Here is a 21862-nt window from a genome sequence, read left to right on the forward strand (position 1 = left end):
AACTACCACGACCCATTTATATGAATTTTTCAAGTTTCCTATAAGTTACACTGATGAGATGCCATCTTTCCTTATTATGCAATTTAAAGTACCAGCACTCAGTGCTGTATTCTCTTTACCCAATCTTGTTTTTCCACAAGCTGTATTATATTCTCTTTCTATTTGCCTATGAAGTACAGTAAGAGCCAAGTGTAGACAGAAGCTTCATGTGTTTTCATCTCAGATGAGCTGTACATTTTAATCCCTGCTTTCTGGACAGTGAGTATAGAGCCCCACTCTGAACACTGTTATAGGGATGAACAGCAGGTGAACACTTCTCAGTGAAGAGTCCCAGTCTCTCTCTAGTCCTTAGAACACAGGTTCAGCATTGCTAACTCTACCCACTATTGTCTCACAGCACAGGGGATGAACACAGTAGGGGGAATTGGGGCCACATGGACCAGGTGGCTGCACTGCGCTGGATCCAGGACAACATTGTCAACTTTGGGGGCAACCCAGGCTCTGTGACCATCTTTGGAGAGTCAGCAGGAGGTGAAAGTGTCTCTGTTCTTGTAAGTGTTCCTGATATCTGGCCTCATGTCCAGATTTGATGTCTGCTGATAAGATCTCTTACAGGACAGACCATCTGGCCTTGGCACTTTTGCTCTCATAACTTGAATTCAGGTTACGCTACTTGTCTATCAGCATCAGATGGTGGACAGCTAAAGACTAAATTTCCTGAGCTCCTAGGGAGGTCAGAACTCTGCTTTGTGTCATGGGCCACAACAAGCACAATGTCACTTCTCTTCTTCTGACTTATTTGAATTCTCTTTGTTAATTATACTACCATTAGGCTTGATTTCTATCAAGAAGTGTTGGGTGTAAACTTCAAATAGGAAGGGTGAGAGTGTGAGTATAATTGTTTGGTTATAGCCTGAGTCTACACAGTGAAGGAATTCGGGAACCCAACAGCCTTGGCCTACACAGTGAAAGGACTTGGGAACCAAGCATCCTGAGTCTACACAGCAGTGAAGGGTCTCAGGAACTCAACAGCCTGGGTCTACACAGTGAAGAACTTGGGTACCCAGAAGATGCAGGTGTGCCTGCAGATGGTTTTTCCATGCCCAGAAGGAAAGGTGGCAGTCTCTGGGACTGAGTTACATGGTGGGATGTGGGACATAAATCTGGAGGGTATTGAGGGGAGCTAAGGAAGGCATTGGTGACATCTAGGACCACTCTAGTTCCCTCAGTGTTGAACGGAGAATCAGCCCAATCACTGCATTTAAAAAGCATTAATTTCTTATTTTGGTTGCCAAATGAAACATTCATACTTTAAGAAGTAGAGATTAAGGAAAAATAAATAACTCTGAGAAGCTTGGTGATGGTGAATGGCTATAGTCCTATCACTCAAAAGATGAGGTTTAAAGACTACAAGATCAAAACCAACCTTGACTAAGGAATTTATACTCACTCATTCTGGATTATTTGGTACAAGTGTTTCCTTAAAGGGGAAGCAGTCTTCTGTAGTATTGTCTTCTTTGATAATTACAAAGTATTCCTCAGTGAAAATATTTATGTAATCACATTAGAAACTTCAGCTATTTGTGATTTTAATATTATAAATATCACACTTTTATGAGCCTCTGTGTTCACCTTTTTGGGATAAATTCTAAGTAATATAATCATTAATCAGAATTGTCAAATTGTCTTTGCTGTGGTTTTATTACAGAGAAAGGCTCTTGCCATGTTCAGTTCTTGTTTTGGGCCCTGTCTTTTGGAGGAGATGGTTCCATGGTGACCCTGGGAACAGGATACTTTTCTGTCCACAGATCACCTGAGTCCCCAAGTGAATGGTCATGACAGTAGAGCAGATGGACATGGCCTTAAAGAGCAAGTGAGCTTCAGATTACACCTTTCAGTGCAAACTCTCCTCCTCTCCCCTGGCAGGTATTGACCCCCCTCGCCAAGAACCTCTTCCACAGAGCCATCTCTCAGAGCAGTGTCATCCTCAATCCTTGCCTGTTTGGAAGAGATGCTATGCCCATAGCTAAGGTAGGTATCATCCAGGTCAGCTATTGTGCCCTTTAATCTACCACCTTGGATCCTTACCAGTCTTTCTTGCTGCAAGATTCAGTTGAGGTGCTCAATGGCTGCCTGAAATAAGAATGAATGTACAGGAAGTGCTGGTTTATTACCCATCATCTAAGCTATGTTCTTCACTTATTAAAGGTTCCCTGTTGGAGACGCTATCCAGGCCTCCAGCAATTCTGCACACATTTTAGTGTATGGGAGACAGGAGTGCTTCCTGTGCTTATAACATCTAACCACCATCCCCATCTTAAGAAGTGTTTTACTTTGAGAATATCACTCATCCCTTTAGTGGTCTTGGAAATGGACATTGTGCCCATTTTTATCAGGACAAGGTACAGAGACATAGATATTTGTGTAACCAGCTATAACCACTGGTCTTATCAGTAATAGAATTTACTCTCTGGTACCCAGCCCCCATGCTTGTTCCATTAGACTACTATCAAAACCCCCTACCATCTTTAAAGAAAAACATGGGCTAGAAGAGAAGCCACTGTCTACCTGGAGGGAGAGACAGAATATGCTCTTGACCCCTGATGTCTTACAGAAAGTGGCTCTTCTTGCTGGTTGTAAAACCACCACCTCAGCAGTCATGGTTCACTGCCTGCGCCAGAAGACAGAGGATGAGCTCTTGGAGGTCTCTCTGAAAATGGTAGGTGTAACCATCCTTGTATTCCCATGCTATGTACTTGGCCCAAGGCTTGACACAGCCATCCTCTGAAATAGCTATCCCTTCTAAGGACAGTGTCAATCCTGTGATGTAAATTGATTCTTACTGCTTTCTTAACATGAAATAAATAAATAAATGATATAAAACTTCTCAGTAAAAACATTATAAGGACTTATATGATGATCCTCTGCTTAATGGCATAGTATTCTTGTTTTAGAGTATACTTTAAGTTATATTTCTATGCATAATCACCAAAGTGAATGGGTGAAGGCATTCAATACATGGTTTCTAAGGAAAGTCCCTTACAATCTAGGACCACCTGTCCACCAAACGTATGGCGCACAGTGGGCTGGGCTCTCTCACATCAATCATTTATCAAGAAAATTTCCCACAGACAATGACAATTCTACAATCGAGATTCCCCCATCTTAGGTGACTCTAGTGTGTGTAAAGTAGACAAAAACTATTAATACATCATATATTTCTCCAACTGTCTATCCATTCATCCTTATAAACAATACTGTTGATAATTTTTCATTAATCCAGTATAAATCATATAAAATGTTTAATTCTTCTATTTTCAATCTTTCCTATGTCTATTAAGTATCCACCCAACCTGTATCTGCCTTTGTTTCCACAGAAACTTGGTACTGTTGACTTTCTTGGTGACCCCAGAGAGGTAAAGTCCTTTGCTTTCTGATTATAGGCATTGTCTTATAATTAAGGAATAATACTCATTTGTAGATCATTACTACTACCTGTGTGTGTACTACAGAGGTACAGGGAGGGGGAATTACTTATGAGGGTAATACTGTCAGGAGAACCTGTGCCAGAATGGCCTGATTCCCATTCAAGTCCTTCCACTCGGCAGCTTTGTGTCCCCCAGAGTCACCAAACTCCTTCAAAGAGAAATTTCCTGCTTTAAAAATGATCTGGTAGTAGTGGGATACACAAGAACCTTCCATAATCAAGAGCCTGAGATGTCTAAGAAAGCCTGGAGCAATAAGGAGCAGAGATCTCCTGAAAGGACATAGGGCTGACATACTGTGAAGGAAGAGACTTTGATCTCAGTGCTGAGCACCTCATACCCTTCCCACCAGCCAGAAAAATGCAACAGTGCCCTCCATCTCCTCCCTCCTTCTCTCCCTATTCCAGGCACTGGGCTGGAGATTAGTTCTGCAGCATCTATAGTCCCAGCCCCTCTGCTTCCTTCACAGGGCTCCCAGCACTCCCCAGAGAGGTCCCATGAGAAAGAAATGAGATTCTTCCAACATTCAGAAGAGTTGTAGGAAGCACTTTCATGTGGCAGGATGTGACTTAGGACTGGGATATGAGAACCCAACAGACAGGATCTGTTTTTTTTTTTTATAAATGTTTAGCATGATATCACAATCAGAAAAAATAATAAACTACATACACAGTTCATGTTTACATAGAGTCGAAATACAAGCAGGGAAGGATAGTTTGTATAATGGTTTGAGGTGATCAAGGATCAGGAGGTGACTAGAACAGTTGGGTGGAGCTCTAAGGAGGGAAAGAAACCAGGATGAGTGGCTGTGCTGAAAAAACACTAGCTCATTTGGGGAGGGAGCAATAAAGGATGAGCAGGCCTGAGACTGGGTGGGTAGGAGAAGGATGAGTTGGGTTGGCCAGTGAAAGTCTTGGCCTGTGGTTCAGCATGAGAGGGGAGCTGTTTGGAGTACTATGACGAGAGCAGTAACAGTGGGTTTACTAATGTCTCTGACCATAGCATAGTTCTAGACTATAGTGAAGGATGGGACATGGAAAACCAGTTTGGAGGCCACTGTGTGACAATAAGGCACTGGGTTTTTATAGTATCTATAATATGCCAGGGCATGTGAAGTGCAGTTGCAATATATTGTTTTGTATCTGGAAACTGTGAGGGAATATCTGAGCAGGACTTACTGTGGGTGTGTGAGAAAAACAAAGCAAGGAAGCCCCTGACTTCTGTCACCCAAGCAGGCAATGCGCACAGCACCACAGTGCAGGCAACAGAATCCCAGGGGATAGTAGCAATTAATTGCTCACAGTGCCACATTTGCTCCTGGGGGACCTCCTCTTGAATATAGTTCCACCTGGGTTATCTCTCTGTGTCCATCACTTTTAATGTTTTCCCTTCTCATCTCCATGTCCTCTGATGTTACCAGATGTACTCTTACAAAAATAACAGAGACCCACCATCTTAAACTCCTGACCTTTAAGGGGGAAACCCCTCCATGGAGTTTGTCCTATAAAACATTGCTGAGTACCAACAATGTTCCAGACATTATGCAGACAATATGCTACACAATTTATTCCTCCCTGTATCCTATGCTTAAGCATCCCTCCAAATCAGAACTATTTGTAAATCTCACAAATACTCTTACACAGTGATACTTTACCCATGAGGTCATTCCCTGACCATTGTTTGGGAAATTCTCTCTCTTGGTTAACAGAGAACATACAAATGTTGTGTGCACTATTTTTCTTCAGAGAAGCTGCTTCTGTCATCTGTTCCCATGATAGCTTCTCCACACTGCACATTTTCCTATGGCAAAAATAATTGTTCATAGGTCCTAGTCTCCATTGTCAACTTATTCCAGGAGGGTTTGATCCTCACCTTCATCTCTCGGATTCAGAATCAAGTCACAACTTGGTCACCTTGAGTGATAAGTTTGATGCTTTCCTAACACTAATTACATTTTTAACAGTAGAAATTTAGATATGGATAGGTAGATATCATCTACCATATCCACATCTGTAATCGTGGACTCTGGTATTTCAGAACACACTTACATAGTAAAATATCTCTGGAAACCTACACCATCACTTATGACAGCATTCTGGTTATCTGCACAGTGACTGTAAACATCTATCTGGTTTTTAAAATGTTCTTTTATAGAATATTTTTTAGAATTTTATATATGAATATATTGTATTTATATCATCTTTACTCCTCCCTCTCCTACTGCCTGTCCCCTCTCTAATTCTTCTTGAGTTCTAATCTTGTCTTCTAAAAGTATTATTATAGATTGTGTATAACACACACACATATACATGTGTGTCCTGTGTGTGTGTGTGTGTGTGTGCACACACATGCGTGTGCGTATGTGTCCTGAGACTCCATCTATTCTAATCTTTCTACTTCTTTTTCTTTAAATCTTGGAATAGGTGTTGCATTGTAGATATACTGAATGGGGCCAGACAATTAGACTTGGAGTGTCTACCAGTAGCCTCTGTTAACTGCAAAAAGAAACTACTTTGATGAGGGGTGAGCTACCCTTAACTCTGTGTAAACAGATAGCTGTTCAGAATGTAGTCAGAAACTATGTTGATTCTACTAGGTTCTACTATCAGGTCTATAGCTATGGGTAGTTGACCAGGTTTATGGCACTAAGTATACTTTCCCTAAGCTGGATCCAGCCATGTGGGGTAAGCAGGGATAGGGAAGGTATGGTGGGCAGTTATAATTCTCTTAAATTACAGTGTTATGTAAGGAGTACGGTTTTTCCACCCGCCGCCTGGTATTGTCCCGCTGCTGCGCCAGCCCCAAATAATACACAGAGACTCTGTATTTGATACAATGCTGTTGGCCCTGTTACTTGTTTCTTCTCGGCTAGCTCTGCCATAATTATTAACCCATTTCTGCTGATCTATGTATTTCTCTTACCGGGGAGCCGGCAGCATACTGCTTTCTCCAGACTCTCCATCTTGACTCCTCCTTCCTACTTCCTATTTCCTCCTTGTCTCCTAGTCCCTCCTATCTTCCTTTCCTATTGGCCAACAGTGCTTTATTATTAACCAGTATGAGAAACATATACAGAATGACATCTCCCATCAGTGTTAAGTCTCATTATGGTATTTTCAAACATTTTGAATTCTGTACATGCATGTGATACTTACCAACCATTTTTGTCTCTAACCTTTCTACAAGCAACCAGCTCCTTTTCTTCCCACAAATCTCTCTTTCATATTCATAACTATTTTCTTACTTGGAACCCTCCTACATTATCCACGGCTGTCTGTATGATCATGGGTTTGGAGTTAACTCTTGGAGCCTGGTGGGCTCAGCAGTTGTATACAAGACACTGACTTCTCACTAGCATCTCTTATCAGTCAATAATGGAAAGTTAAAGGGCAGGAATGTTAAAGCCCCTCCACTCCCTGAACTTATTGTTGATAGGGTTTTCCTCATACAGGTTATAAATTATTAATAAAAAATTTGTTGTCTAGAGAAAGTGGTTTCCCATGCCTTCACTCTGTCTCCCAATAGTACATACTTCCTGCCACATCTTCTACAATGTTCCCTAATCTTTGGCAAGGGTGGAATATGTATCTTGCTCAGGCCTGAGAAGGGTAGTTTTGGACATTTCATTTCTATCTTCCCAGAGTTATCCCTTCTTGCCCACTGTGGTTGATGGAGTGCTCCTGCCAAAGTCACCAGAAGAGATCCTTGCTGAGAAGAGTTTCAACACTGTACCCTACATGGTGGGCATCAACAAGCAAGAGTTTGGCTGGCTCATTCCAATGGTGAGAACATATGGCCTTTTATACAGGTGTATCCTCAATCCCAGACACCGGGAAACCCTGTTGCTCAAATGCCATCTTTCTACTTGAGTTTTCTTTGAGATCAGAACAGATGTCATTGTCATGAGTGGGTATTTCAGTGGCAACATTATCCAGATCACCCAACCATTTTCTGGCAATTTCAGTCCCCAAAGACTAATTTCCTTAAGGAGTCCTGAAATTCATAGGCTTAAGGGCCAGAGATAATTTCTGAGCAGATGGAGCAACCAAGAACATCTACAAAGGAGGAGGAGCTGGAGACCGGGTCAGGCTGGGGCTCAGCAGTTTCCACCTTGGAGCTGAACTCTCAGGTCTCCATGAATCAAAGGGCTCTGAAGTGTTCTGTTGCCAAGAGTCAGAGACACGTCATTGACTTAGTTCTGAAACCTAACCAGGATTGACTTTTTAATATATCATAAAGCCAGGCACAGAGCAATCCAATTGTATACTTTTAGTTCACTTTTAGTAGTGTGGCTGAAATATAGAAAAGAAAAGGCATGACTTGAGTTCAGGTTCCTGACTCCCAATACATAGAGAGGTTGCAAGGCTGGGAGCTCACGAACAGATGTGAATAGTGAGTCTGGTAGAAGGCTATTGAATTCAGTTCATACTCTCACCAGGACTGGAAGTTATAAGCTGAAATAAGACTCTCACCAAAGTAAGTCTGTTGTCTTCCACACGGGCACAAAAGAAATCAAGCATCATATTCCCCAGATGTTTATGTTCTGAATGTTTTCAAAGGTCACAATCAAAGTATTTGTCATGTCTTGAGAAAGTAATTCTGGAAAGATATTATTAACTCTTGGGACATAGAAAGGACTGGTAACTTCAAGCTATTTAACTCTCAAAGAGAGGGCTTAGGGGCCAATCTGCATGTTGGCAAGTTCTGGCTGAAAAATAGAGTATCTTCCACTGAGTGTCCTAGTTGGTGTCATGCTGGGACATTAGCATAAGATGCTAGATTAGTATCAAGTCTCGGATTGCAGAGATTTGAACAAGGTATGAACATACTGATGGTTCTATAGCTTCTCTGGAAAAGAACTTTGGGATTCATAAAAGTGTCTAGTCACATGGCTAACTTTGGCTTCCTCAGTCGCCTGAGGCTGTGGGCAGGGGCTTGAGTCTATGCCCTGAACAACTTTTCTATTATTCTGATCTAGATGTTACTTCACTATTTGGATGACTGCTGTGTATGCGTATATACATATATACATAAACATGTATATACACACTTTATCCTGAAGTATCTATGAGCAGTCATATATAGACTATAGGCCCTACAAAGAAGAATTTTAAAATGTAAGTATATAAAATGTATGCTATATTAATATATTCCATATATAATAGATAAACATACAATATATGCTATACTATGTATACACTGTATGTGCATGTATAGTTAATATAAATAAAACATGCTGTATATAATATACATTTACATATATTCATATGTATTCTATATGATGCCTATTGTGTTTTGCATATTACATACACACACATCACAACACTACCCATTCATTTCATTATTTTTATTTTTTCAAACAAGAATTCTCACAACTGGTAAAGAAGTTTCCATCTATATTGATTCAATTGTTTGGCTGTTCTAATTCTTGTCATTTACCCATAATTCATGACTGTTCATAACTGTTTCTTTAATAGTTTCAGGGCTTTCCAATCTCCAAAGACAATCTGGACCAGAAGAGAGCCACTTTCATTCTGCGGCAGGCCTACCCCATTCTTGTAAGAGTTGAGGGCATCATGGAAACTGGCTGAGAGAAAGAAGTCTCTGTGATTTTCCCTGAAACACACATATATCCAGTGCTTGAAAAGTGCTTAGATGTGGGGCTTAGATCCAGATTTCTCCTTTTACCACTTCAAAATACAAGAAACATTTGTAGTTTGCAAGCCAACCCTTTCCAACTTGTGACAGCAAGAAAGTTCTTGGGAAAAAAATTACCTTGGTAAACCAGACAGGATTGAGAATTGGTGCCATATAACTTATGTAGGTTCCTAAGAGGAGGCATCACAGAAGGGGACACCTGTTAGGTGTAGGTTTTCCCGCCAGCCTGGACCCACTGCAGTGCCAGCACCAAATAACACACAGAGACTCTGTATTTCACATAATTCTGTTGACCACTTACTATTTTCTTATAGGCTAGCTCTGTCTTAAATATTAACCCATTTCTATTAATCTAAGTATTTCCACATCATCTCATATTACTGGAGAGTGGGGCTGGCATTCTGCTCTCTCCAGCCTCTACATGTCGACTCCTCCCTACTACTTCTGGAATCATCCTTGTTTCCTAGTCCTGCCTATCTTGCTTTCCTATTGGCCAACAGTCCTTTATTCATTAAACAATAAGAAAAACATATTTACAGAATGACATTTCCCATCATTTCCTCTTTTCTGTCTAAAATAAAAAGGGTTTTAACCTTAACATAGCAAAATATATCACACAACAGTTGTCAAATAAGAATCACAGTTAACAATATTTAGTCCATTAACATTTAGTAAGATTAAAGATTTAAGTAAGATTTACGTCCTATATGTAACTTATCTTTAATCCTTACTAAGGGAAACTATAACCATAACTATCTCCTTCAACTCCTTCAAAGACCACAGAAGGATAATATATAAACTCTGGAAATGACAGAGACATCTTGCCTGGTCAGTCACCTGAAGGTCTTCTGTAATGTTCCATCGTCAGCCTATAGGGCATAGTGTGTCTGGCAGACTCCTCAGCAAAGCAGGAAACTTTAAACTGTCCACTTTAAACTGTATTGGCAGTTTGTCAATCACTTTCTCTGTGTCCTGCAGAATGTCTGGCAGATGCTTCCATGAAGCAGGAATTCTGTAGCAATGTCCATCTTGAATCAGCAGTCACTTTTCTGTGGGTCCTGCATGTACAGTTTATACATCATGAAGTCAAAGAGTCCATACAAGAGCAGTATCTTGCTCAAATGGCTAGTCTTGCCATACTGAAAGCAAACTCCATAATGTGGAGTTTCTGACACAGATGATGTTGCCAGGAGCAGTTGTGCCTCACTGTTAAGAAAATCTCTAAACCATTTTAAATGCCATATTCTGTAGATCTTTGAAAGGTTTGAAGAATGCCTATTTATCTCAAATACATCTCTGTGTATCTTGAAAACTTAACTAACTTAACTCTAAGCTTTAACTATCATAGGTAATTATCTATAATCTGTACTACACTATACATTACATTTATAAATGAGCTATATAAACACAATACCTAAACAAGAGAAATATACATATCACAAAATTGACCTTAAATTGTATCAATAAATGAAAATCCATTCCAAAGCAAAGTATTCATATATATATATACCATAATTCCATTTTTAACCTTTAAAAAGAGATTGGTTGTGGCCATTAATCATTTATAGCCAACTCCATTTAAATGAAAACAAACATTTATAAACAATATTTGGGAATTTGGGCGTTGTTCTTTCCAAACTACTTCCTGATGGTAGGGGGCGCTGTTATGGGGGCCCTAAGAAGATGCAGATATCTTGGCTGTAGTCTGCAAGGCTATGTCTCAACTGTTTTGAATGTTGGATCACCTGTGACTCTGTTTCAGGGGGTCTGGCTCGATCAAACCACATTAGTCTAGAAGGAATCCACAGCTTTTCATTTTCTGTGGAAACAAAAATAGAAATCCTTTTCCCCAGTAACTTGTCCTTAGACTTAAGTTTTGAAGTCAAAACATTTTTAAAATATATAAATTGGATTGATCCAGCAGCATTTGTTTTATCAGTTGATAGTATTTCCTCAGCAGTCAAACAATTTAAAGACAATAGAATAGCGTATAGTAGCCACAGTTTTTCTGTGCTTTCCATCTTTATGTGGTTTTTTATTACTCTGTTTCTTTTAATTTTTTATTTTTTAATTTTTTGAGGCAGGGTTCTCTGTGTAACTTTTATCTGTCCTGGAATTCACTCTGCATACCAGGTTTACTTTGCAATCACAGAGATCTTGCCTCTATTTCCCAAGTGCTGAAATTAAAGGCGTGTGCCACCACACCCAGCTCCTCTCTGTCTTTTTAAAACCATTTTATTCTTTCTCTCTCTCAAGCCTACATATATTTTAAAATAATATGTAAACCTTTAGGGGTTTTCTTAATATGAATATGTCTTTACTGTATATCTTTATCTTTTTCTGGCCATAAGTCTTCTATCTGGTAAACAATAACATTGCTAAAATCAAAGTCACAGCTGTATTAGCTGCAGTCTATCCAAGATGGCGGCAGGTACTTTCACTGCCAGAACTGAGAGCTATGCTCACTGCCTTGGTCTACGCTGCCATCCAGCAGCATGTTGCCAGCTTGGAGATGTGGCCACTGCCATTGCCAGCTCTCGTATACACCATTCAGTTGCTAGCAGAGCTCTTTAAAAGCCTTGCTATTTTTTGCCGCTTATGCTGAGTCAGGAAACCTCCCTTAAAAGAGCCATGCAAGTCTCTGCTTGTCTCTAGCAAAACAGAGTTTTGCTGCTATCAAGAGAAACATGTTGCTATCAAGAAGCCTTGCTCGTCTTTGTTCTTTTGTTTCTAAAACCATTTCTTTAGCTTTTGTTAGTTTTAAGTGGAAGTTATTAGCCACGTTGCAGTGCCATATGTTAGGAGTAAGGTTTTTCCCTGCCAGCCGGAACCCACAGCGGCGCCAGCCCCAATTAACACACTGAGACTCTGTATTAGATATAATGCTGTTGGCCAGGGACTAGTTTCTTATCGGCTAGCTCTGTCTTAATTATTAACTCATTACTATTAACCTAAATATCTCCACGTGGTCTCATCTTACCGGCAAGAGGGGGCCAGCGGTTCTCCTCTCTCCCATCTCTCCATGCTGACTCCTCCTTACTACTTCCTCCCTCCTTCTTTCTCCTAGTCCCTCCTATCTTGTTTTCCTATTGTCCAACAGTGCTTTATTCATTAACCAATAAGAGAAACATATACAGAATTACATCTCCCATCAGATACCATTGGTGATTACAGAGTTTGGGTTCTCTGCTGTCAGCATAGGTTGCTGTCATCTGCAGGTCCCTGGGTGCCCCATAAAGATAAAGAGAAGTTATGTAGCTGCAAATCTTATGACTTGTATCTTTTTATTTCATTTCCCAGGAATATTTTTTGAGGTTAATTTATTGGATACCAAAGGTGCCTTTTCCCAGAGCACAAGGAAAGACAGAAAAATTGTTTTTACCTAGAGGACCGAGGGTATGTGAGTGTGCAGAGAAAAGCAACCTTCCTTCATGATAGAGCTGGAGAAAGCAGTCCCTAAGCCATTAGGTGGCTTCAGTCACATGGACTTTTGCTGCTACAGCCAGTGTGACAATATTGCTGAGGTATCTAACCTCCAAAATTTCAATCTATTAAAAACAAATAAACAAATAAACCCAGTGAGTTTATATTACTCTTCCCTGGGTCACACTCTCCTCCAAAAGTTGCCCTCTTGTCTACTGACCACCAAACCTAGGAGACTTTGGCCCTGAGCTCAAGTGGCTCAGGATCAATGGGTCCATGACAACCACCTGGAGAGGTCCCACTGCAGCAGGTTAGGTGGACACTTTCTGGTTCATTTCAGAATGTCTCTGAAAATCTGATTCCTGCGGCTACCGAGAAGTATTTAGGAGGGATAGACGACCCTGACAAGAAGAAGGACCTGTTCCTGGACTTGATTGCAGACGTCATGTTCGGTGTCCCATCTGTAATTGTGGCCCGTAGTCACAGAGGTGAGTCTTGAGAATGGAGGAGGACCGTGAATTCACCAGCAGCTTTCCTACCTCTGCTTTTCAGAATAAGCAGTTATAAAATTCGCTCAGGTCAGCTCTCGAAGGCAGGTTCCCTACGGCCTGCCAGGTTTAGTATTGCTTCTGCCATTAAGACTGTTAGAAAATGTCTCACAATTTAATCAAGGACTTGGTGCCAGCAAACAAAGGGAAGTGACCTGGAGACCAACCTGGTGGACAGTCTCCCAAGCCATATTTATAGTTGAATCATATTTGATAAAACGTTATTGATGATTTTTATGTCTATGATCATGAAGGATATTGGACTGTATTTTTTTTTTTTTGCCTGTATTTGCCCCTGTCCTATTTTAACATCAAGATGATGATGTTCCCAGTGTAAGAATTTTACAGATATTTGGAAAGAGTCTAAGTATTAATAACCCAAGCTCTTCCCTTTAATTTGTGGTTCTGTTTATCAGTGAAATTGTAATAATCTGACTTTTTTCATTGATGGCTACTTCTAAGTACTATTCCAGTCTCCTTACTCAATACTGATCTGTTCAAATTGACTATTTCTTCTTGTTTCAGTCTCCATTTGGCTTATTAGAGCAGTTATTTCCCTGCTTTAGTCAATAGTTGGCTGGTTGGTGACTTTGCTCTGTCCAAATACTAATCAAGGAGAAATTCTTCAAGCAGTAGTCTCTGGCAGCTCTTGTGTTTGGCTGCCTTGACTGTAAGTGTAGGCAGGCAGAGTTAACAGCAGAGGGCAGCCTCTCATCTTACAACCAAGCACTTTTGGGAAACAACATGAGGCACATGCAGTCCTTAGTCCTCAAAACAGTTCAGCTCCTATTTATGCCTAGGTTGACAGGATTCATTCCCCAGTCCTTTGCTACTGCCACTGAAGCATCTGCAAAAGCAGAAAAAAGTGGGGTATAGCCCTCCAAAGTCCTTAGTTTTTAACAGCAACTAGTCTCCCTTATCCATGAAAGACACTTTCCATGAAAGTAACCCAGCTCCAGGCTGGGTTACTTTCCTCTCTCCCAAGCCCTGGGGTTTCCTCTAAGGCATTGGAGGTGGGTTTGGCACTTCCCTGATTGTGAAGCTCTTAGCACTGATGCCCCTGGGGTTCTCCCTTCTCTTTGACTGTTAAGGCTGTGATTGTTTTGTGTCTTGGCTAAAATCACATGGAGGCTGCTGTGCTTTCTGACCTAATGCTGGGAATCTGTCCCTGAAGCAGAGCATTTTCAGCCACAGCCTCTTGAAATAAATGCTCTGTCTTCCTCCTGTTTTCTTCCCTCTAACGTTCTCTTATTCAAATGTTTAGCCTGGTGACAGCACCTCGTTGTCTTTGCTTCTATTTATTGTTACCACTTGTAACTCAGAATGTGTGTCTTAATTTCCTTTCAAATATTGTGATTATAAGAAGTCTAAAAATATCAGAGATTCAGCAAAAGGTGATAAAAATACCTAGGGCAGTGTGCTAAATAAAATGCATTCCTTCATTCACAAAAGATCTCTGCTGCATAGCTGGGGTCTGAGTTCCCTTCTAAAATTACCAAGGAGTGGAGACAAGAGCAAACCCTTTCCACCAAGTCCTGCTTATTTTGAAGCACCTGTTCCATAAATGGATTTCAGAATCACATGGTTGCCAAGGTTACACTAAGGGAATATGTGAAAGGTGATTTTCTTCCTCATCCTTTTTATGTCATTAAAAAGTTCTGTCCATGAATATATCATGATGTGAAGTAATGACAACAGTGTATTAAATATACACCAAATCACTTTAAATGTGCATATTATTACATACACTGTAAAACAAAATTATAAGTATATAAAGTTATACACACACATATATAAATGTGTATCTATATAAAATACACACTTATAAAACACTGGGAACTTCTCGGTGTGATATAATTATACATTTTAATTTTGTTTTGATTTTTACTTTTTCTAAAATTTCAGTGCTCTTGCTATGTCCATGGGGGGAAAGTTGTAAAATTTCTCTACCACACTGACATGCTCACCCTTCCCTTCCTAATGTTCCTCCTCTGTGAGCACCCATGTGCTACTGTGACTAGTGCAGTTATGAGGCTCCTGTGCTGGGGCTTCTGGCTAGATCATAAGGAGCAGGGATTGGTGGCTCTATGGATACTGTAAGAAAAGTGGCATCTTGACTCACACCTAGGACTTTGTTGGTGAGTGTGGAAGGCAGAGGAGATGGGAGAGAGGTTGGGAGAGACTCCAGGTCATCTTGACTTGACACTTTGTTTTGCCATTACTTTCTCACGTTATGATATTACACTTGCGCCAAGCACATGGCTGGATGGGAAATCTGAAACCTCCAGATTCTGCCTAGATTTTTAAAATCTAACCAGCATAATTTTCAGAGAGGCAGTCCAGGTTTTCTTCAGCCTGCTCTGTAGAGCTGAGAAAACCCCTGGGAATGCTCAAAGCCAGTCTGGATGAAAGACTAGTCTAGACTATCTTGGAACCAAGGAGCAGCCATGTCATCATTAACACACATCCTGTGTATTTATTTTTGGCTGTGAGCCTAGTCTTTAGTGGCTAAGCCATCTCTCCAGCCCAATCCTGTGTATTTACTGCAATCAGGGATACATTAATTTCTCATTCAATATACACCTGGTTCAAATCCTAATTCCATGTCAATCAGCTGTGTAGCTCTAAAGAAGTCACACCCTTCTTAAAACTATGTCTATCTCCTCTGTACATGAAGAGTGTACTCAACCACAGGGCCTGGCCTTGATACCATCCAGGTATGTGTCTGGAAATGTGAATTGTACATGAATCCATGTCTCCTCAGATGCTGGAGCTCCCACTTACATGTATGAATTTCAATATCGTCCAAGCTTTGTATCAGACATGAGACCCAAGACCGTGAAAGGAGACCATGGTGATGATCTCTTCTCTGTATTGGGAGCCCCATTTTTAAAAGGTAATGTCTCTTTTCTGGCTCTGGCCTTTGTGATCTAAGAACTAGTTTGGGCATTTCTTTGATGGCCTTGATGAAGTTTCTCCTTCTAAACTGACTATCCCAAGCTCTATAACAGGGCTCAACTATGGGACAGGAACCAGCTTTTCTGCTTCTTCAGTACATGTGATGGGATCATATTAATATGTCCCCAGCCATACTGTTTTCAGAATCCTGACTTGTGGCAACAGAAAAGATCTGATGTGTTGCATATAGGCCTTGTTAGGCAAGGATGCCATGGTTTGATTTTCCTCTTGAGAGAACATTGGAACAAGGGAGGAAATTTAAAACTTTTGTTAACCTTAACAAGGCCCATTGAGTTACTTCCTATCTGGCTACCTAGATATTTAAAATATACCATATACTTGTATGTCTTTAATTATTTGATATTTATATGGTGTAATTAAAAGTTTTCATGGAGGTCTCCAACACCTTATTTCTCAGAAGCTGCATGTAACTAGTGACCTCTTATAATGCATCAGTGTCTGAGAATGCCCAAGCTGTATGACTCCTTGGGCTCTTGGCAGTTCTGATCATTTTTAGAGTCTGTGCAAAGGTGTGAGAATAAGAAAGTGATAACAGCTCTAAAAGCCACCAACCTGCTAAGTCAGGTAATATGTTGCCATTGTACCCCAAGAGGAAAGTACCAGGCAACTGAACGTGGAAGATGAAGGCAGACAGCTAATGGAATTAAGTCATTTGAACTTAAGTGTGGACCTGATCGAGCAGGATCTTCAGAAAACTTAGATTTGTACTCAATAAGTATGTGATAAGGGCCAAGACTCTTCACTTCTCCCATCCAAGTACTAACCAGGCTTGACCATGCTTAGCTTCTGAGATCAGAAGAGACTGGCTGCACGGAGGGCATTGTGCTCATACAAAGGACTGTATTTCTTACAGGCTCCCTGTGCTGGTGCTGCTCTGCCTTGTAAACCAAGTCTTAGATAGTTAAAGCATCTTCCTTCATCCTCCACAGGGGGCGCCTCAGAAGAGGAGATCAACTTCAGCAAGATGGTGATGAAATTCTGGGCCAACTTTGCTCGGAATGGGTGAGCGAGGTTGGAGATATGTTGTGAAAGCTCTTAGTTTTTGGAAATGAGTGTTTTCTAATGCTTGAATGACCAACCTCTTTTCCCTATGACCATAGCGTTCTTACAGTGAGATCGACATTACTCTGTTTTATAGGCGTGATGATAACTTGAAATAGTTCAATTTAAAGGATGAATTGTGAGATTTGTCCACAGACCAGAGGTTTCAGTTCTTGGGCACTTGGCTTTTCACTCTGGTCTTGTGTCAATACAGAACATCTTGGTGGGAAATAGGGTAGATCAAAGCTCCATATGTTCTGTTGATCAGAGAGTAGACCTAAAAAATATAGCCAAGGTTCCAATATATTCTTCATGGGTATGTTCCCTATGACCAAATTCTTCCGACTGGTGGATGCTCTTAAATTTTCCATCAATTCCCAATAGCACCATTTTATGGGAATTAAGACCAGCATGTATGTTTTGGAAGGAATATTTAAGCTCTAAATCATAACCTGTGACTTTCAGAGGCTCATGCCCATCACACAATCTCAATATTTCCAACACTAATCAGAAGTCCAAGTCAATGACTTCCTCAGTCTTACAGAAACTCTTAGTTTTGAGTCTCCATTGCAACAAAACAGGAACAGTTCCAAAACAGAATGACAAACCCCACACATTCCCATTACACATGGAAGAACAAGAAAGTGGCTTGCAGGAATTGTCCCAAAGCAAGTCCAAAATACAAGAGAAAAATCTCAATTGCTGAAGCTCTGTGTCTAGCAGGAAAGTGTTGGTAGACAATGGGCTTGGAAAACTTCTCCTCTATGGTCTTGATGTCTCCACCTCTAGGATCTCTCTGGGACTGGTGGTGCTTATGGCCTGAACCTTTCCTAGTCAACTATTCCTGGCCCTGCCAGTCCTAATTCACTAGGGTCTCCATAGCAACATCAACTTCACTCTCACAGTACCATGCATTATGTTGTCAGTTTTGCTAGCAGAGTCTTCAAAACTTCCCCACACTTGCTGGCCTCCCAAACCTTCATTTGAAATCAGGTAGAAACCTTGATGACTCTGTAACTCTTGTCTTCTGCATGTTTACAAAACCCTTACTGAACAGACAATGCTAAAATGCAACCATGGTCTGAAATTTGGCAGAGCTCCTTGAATTGTTAGCTGTAGCACCTTCCAAATCTCTGAATATGGGAAAATGTATTCAAGAGAATTAGTTCCTTAGGCCACTTTGTTGGGGACAGGGATCCCTAGTGCTCTCTTCTCAAAGCAAATTCTTCAAAACAATTTTGTATTCGAAGCCTTTGGTGAGCTGATTGGTGGCTTCCCAAGTCATCCTTGAAGTAGCTCCCTTTTAGTCTTACATAAAACAGACTTGATCCCAAGGTACTAATCCCTTGAGCAACAGAACTGAACTTGCACACAACTTTAAGCATGTTCCTTTTTTGGAAAAACTCCGAATTTCAACCTTTTATGTTTTTTTGTTTGTTTGTTTTGTTTTTTGCTCCTAAATCTTAGTGTAAACAGAGTACAATCAGCAGAAAATACCATTGCCATGCCTGCAATGTGTGCTTCCTAAATCTCTCCCACTAGTTAAATAGTATATTAACTTTCAACTCAGCCTCTCATAAAATTTCAGGGATAGACAAAATGTAGATAAATTCATTTCCATAAACATGGATGGCTTCCAATACAGTCACTTATAGAGGACTCATTCCCATGTGAGTGATCAAATGATTCACTTCTCTGTCCTTTTCCCCATTAGCTCTCACTAGATTATGCTGAAAGCCTTACTAACTGCATTCTGGGTATTGTACAGCACACTTATCAAACATTTCCAAACTCTGTTAGAAACTCAGTAACAATTTCATGTATGGGCTTTCAATCAGTTCAAAAGATGAACATTTACTTTGGTCTCTGAGTTACACTTAAACTTTTTATCTGGGGCTTGTGATGAGGAAGAACATCATGGTAGGGACAAGTTTGTGCAAATGCTTCTGTCTCTGGACAGGAAGACAGTGAGATAGAAGGGGGAGCACTAATCAAGGCCAGGCCTTCGGGGACCTTCTTCCTTAAGTTTCTACTCATGCCAAGCTTGGGATCAGCCTGTATCACATGAGAACAATTTAATATCCAAACCACAATGTGGATGTTTTTACAATGAACAGGTTCTCCCAGGCAGGAGTAGAGGTCTGGTTACTGGTTTCTTGGCAGAGATGAGCCAGGCTATCCTTCTGCATCTCTAGAGACCATGGGAACAGCACAGCTGATCTGGTGAATTTCTTTTTTTATTCTCTTCACAGGAATCCCAATGGGGAAGGGCTGCCCCACTGGCCAGAGTATGACCAGAAGGAAGCATACATGCAGATTGGAGTCCCAACACAGGTAGCCTATAAGCTGAAAGACAAGGAAGTCGCCTTTTGGACTGAGCTCAGGGCTAAGGACATAGCAAAGAGTCCCAACCAGAGGGACCACGTGGAGCTCTGATCAGGGTATCCAGCCAGGTTTGAGAGCCTGGAGCCAAGAAATGGCTATTTCCCCCAGACATTTCCTTGTTTGTTTGCTCTACAAAACAAGGGCATCTTACTGTTGGGTGTATGAACACTTTGATACATTGTATAAGCAAAAAGAGGGATATGTTGGTCTTTGTGCTCTCAGATTATTGTTTTTGTTTTTTTACAACAGTATAAATCATAACTGTAAATCAAACCAGGATCTGTGTCCTTGAATCAAGGTGAATGTATGTGCCTCCCAGAGGGTAGTGTGGAGAGATCCAATGTAGTGAGATGCCACTTCTACAAGTGGTGGATAGATGATTGACTGTCCTGAATCATAAAGGAAACAAGCAGACTGTGGGAAAGATGAGATGCTGTTTTGCCACTTTTTCCCTAGGAACCATGAACAAGGCTATTCACTCCAGAGAGGGCAGGAATGACAGATCAACAGAATGATTCCACCAAAGTCTAGCTTGCTGGACTAATGAATTTATTGGCCTTACTTACATGAGGGAAGGGGTTTCTTACCTTACTGAGAAAGTAGCTGCATTATGAAAAAGTCCTACCTGAGCATGGCTCACAACTACTCGTAGTTGCTGAGATGGAATCCCAACCTCAGACCTCTATGTTGTGTTAATGCTAGCACACTGTTGGATGACATACAAATTGGACAGAGTATTATATAACCAGGAGGGGATGTCAATGTGAATGGCTAGATTCTGGTGAGGATCACCTATGAGGAAACATTAACAGCTAGATTTTGTGAGTTTTTATAGGTAATCACAGCAGTCCTGGTTAAGATGTTATGTTTAAAGAGACCTCTGAACACTGGCTCAGTTGTTCCCTTTAGGTGCAAGATGTTTAGATAAATGTGAGGAGAAGGGCTAAAGATTTTCTATTAAATTGATACACACCACATGAAACTTTAACAAGAGCATAGGAATCCCCTCCGAGAAGCATACATTCTCAAGCACAAACTCCAGAAAGAGTTTATGCATGTCGCTGGCAATCAAAAACTTTCAAAAGGGCCTGTGCTAGTGGTGGATACTCATGATTCCTTCCCTCCATTCCAGAATGTTGACGGACTTGCTCTTGTGCAAGCAACTACAGCTCTGTGAGTTTTTGGATGCATTGGTCCTATCATGACGAAAATACATGGTTTTGCTGGAGTTCTCCCTGACCTATAGTTCTACAATCCTCCCTCCCCTTCTTCCACAATGATCCCTGAGCTTTGGGAGAAGGTGATACAGATGTTCCATTTGTGCTCAGCACTCTACTGACACATTTGACACATTTTCTCCTTACATTGTACCTATTGCTCTTGAAAAGACCTGTGTTCCATTCCCAGCAACCACAGAGTGACAAAAAAAAAAAAAAAAAAAAAAAAAAAAAAAACCTTGTAACTATGGGTCTAGAGACTTCATGTCCTCTTCTGGCCTCCACAGGCACTGCAAACATGTATAACACAGAAATACATTCAGGAAAAAAAAAAACCAAAAACCAAAATCAAACAAACAAAAAAAACCAAAAACCTTATTCACATAAAATAAAAATGTACAAGCCTCAATGAAAAAGATATTAATTTAGAAGGCAGTTCGACATTATTTTCATTTATCAGATAATAGTAATAGGTTCACCCTTGGGGCTTATGAGCTCACCAATCTTAGGTTCTTGGTCAGAGTTAGAGTAGCAAGTATGAGTTGCCTCCTGTAAAACAGACATAAATCAAATTAGAAGGCAGATGGTAACTCCTGTAACATCTGTGACACTATTGAATCTATGCCTCATTATTGTAGTTCACAGGATTCACAGCTGGGTAAGGTTGTTCATAAGTGCCCCTACCCCACCAGCCTACCCACCTCCTTTCTTGTGCCATGAAAGCAAGCCAGTAGTGGGGGAGCTTCCTGCTTAGTATCAAATTGATTTCTCCATGCCCTGCGACCAAAGGATGGGATGTGATGTCCTCAGCAACAGAGCCTAACTGTAAATTTATGTTGAGCTACCAGACCTATGCAAGAGCCTGTACCGTTTTGGGGTTCTCTCAGATACCCTTGACTTATAACTTGAGTGAAAAATTGCCTATCTGGCACAAAGGTTTTTATTTGGTAATTTATTGCTTTTGAGAGTAGTGCTATTCTCTATGTAGGTTAACTTCAATTAAAATTTTTATAATACATATGTAACTCATAAAATACTTCTTTATTTTTTCAAAAATCTCTAGTATTAATTACCCTACTCACAACGCTATCTCTGCCCTATCCCCTCAACCTTTCCTCCCACTTAA

At 40.7% G+C, this 21862-nt stretch overlaps 2 protein-coding genes across 2 annotated transcripts in view; one reads left to right on the forward strand and one right to left on the reverse strand.

Annotated features, from left to right (window-relative positions):
* Positions 1 to 19792, forward strand: part of LOC127230013 (liver carboxylesterase 1) — a 30984-nt gene extending 11192 nt beyond the window's left edge. Inside the window, exons 5-14 of the mRNA XM_051195138.1 lie at positions 398 to 551; positions 1927 to 2031; positions 2615 to 2719; positions 3378 to 3416; positions 7127 to 7267; positions 8963 to 9043; positions 12907 to 13054; positions 15879 to 16010; positions 17023 to 17095; positions 19387 to 19792. Coding sequence (XP_051051095.1) covers positions 398 to 551; positions 1927 to 2031; positions 2615 to 2719; positions 3378 to 3416; positions 7127 to 7267; positions 8963 to 9043; positions 12907 to 13054; positions 15879 to 16010; positions 17023 to 17095; positions 19387 to 19570 — 1162 coding nt within the window. The 3' untranslated portion in view covers positions 19571 to 19792. The remainder of the gene's footprint in view (positions 1 to 397; positions 552 to 1926; positions 2032 to 2614; positions 2720 to 3377; positions 3417 to 7126; positions 7268 to 8962; positions 9044 to 12906; positions 13055 to 15878; positions 16011 to 17022; positions 17096 to 19386) is intronic.
* LOC127230009 (carboxylesterase 1D) overlaps positions 1 to 21862 on the reverse strand; it is a 392242-nt gene that overhangs the window by 248422 nt on the left and 121958 nt on the right. The window lies entirely within an intron of this gene.

Source organism: Phodopus roborovskii, unplaced genomic scaffold (genome assembly GCF_943737965.1).
Source record: "Phodopus roborovskii unplaced genomic scaffold, PHOROB, whole genome shotgun sequence".
In the NCBI taxonomy this organism is placed as follows: domain Eukaryota; kingdom Metazoa; phylum Chordata; class Mammalia; order Rodentia; family Cricetidae; genus Phodopus; species Phodopus roborovskii.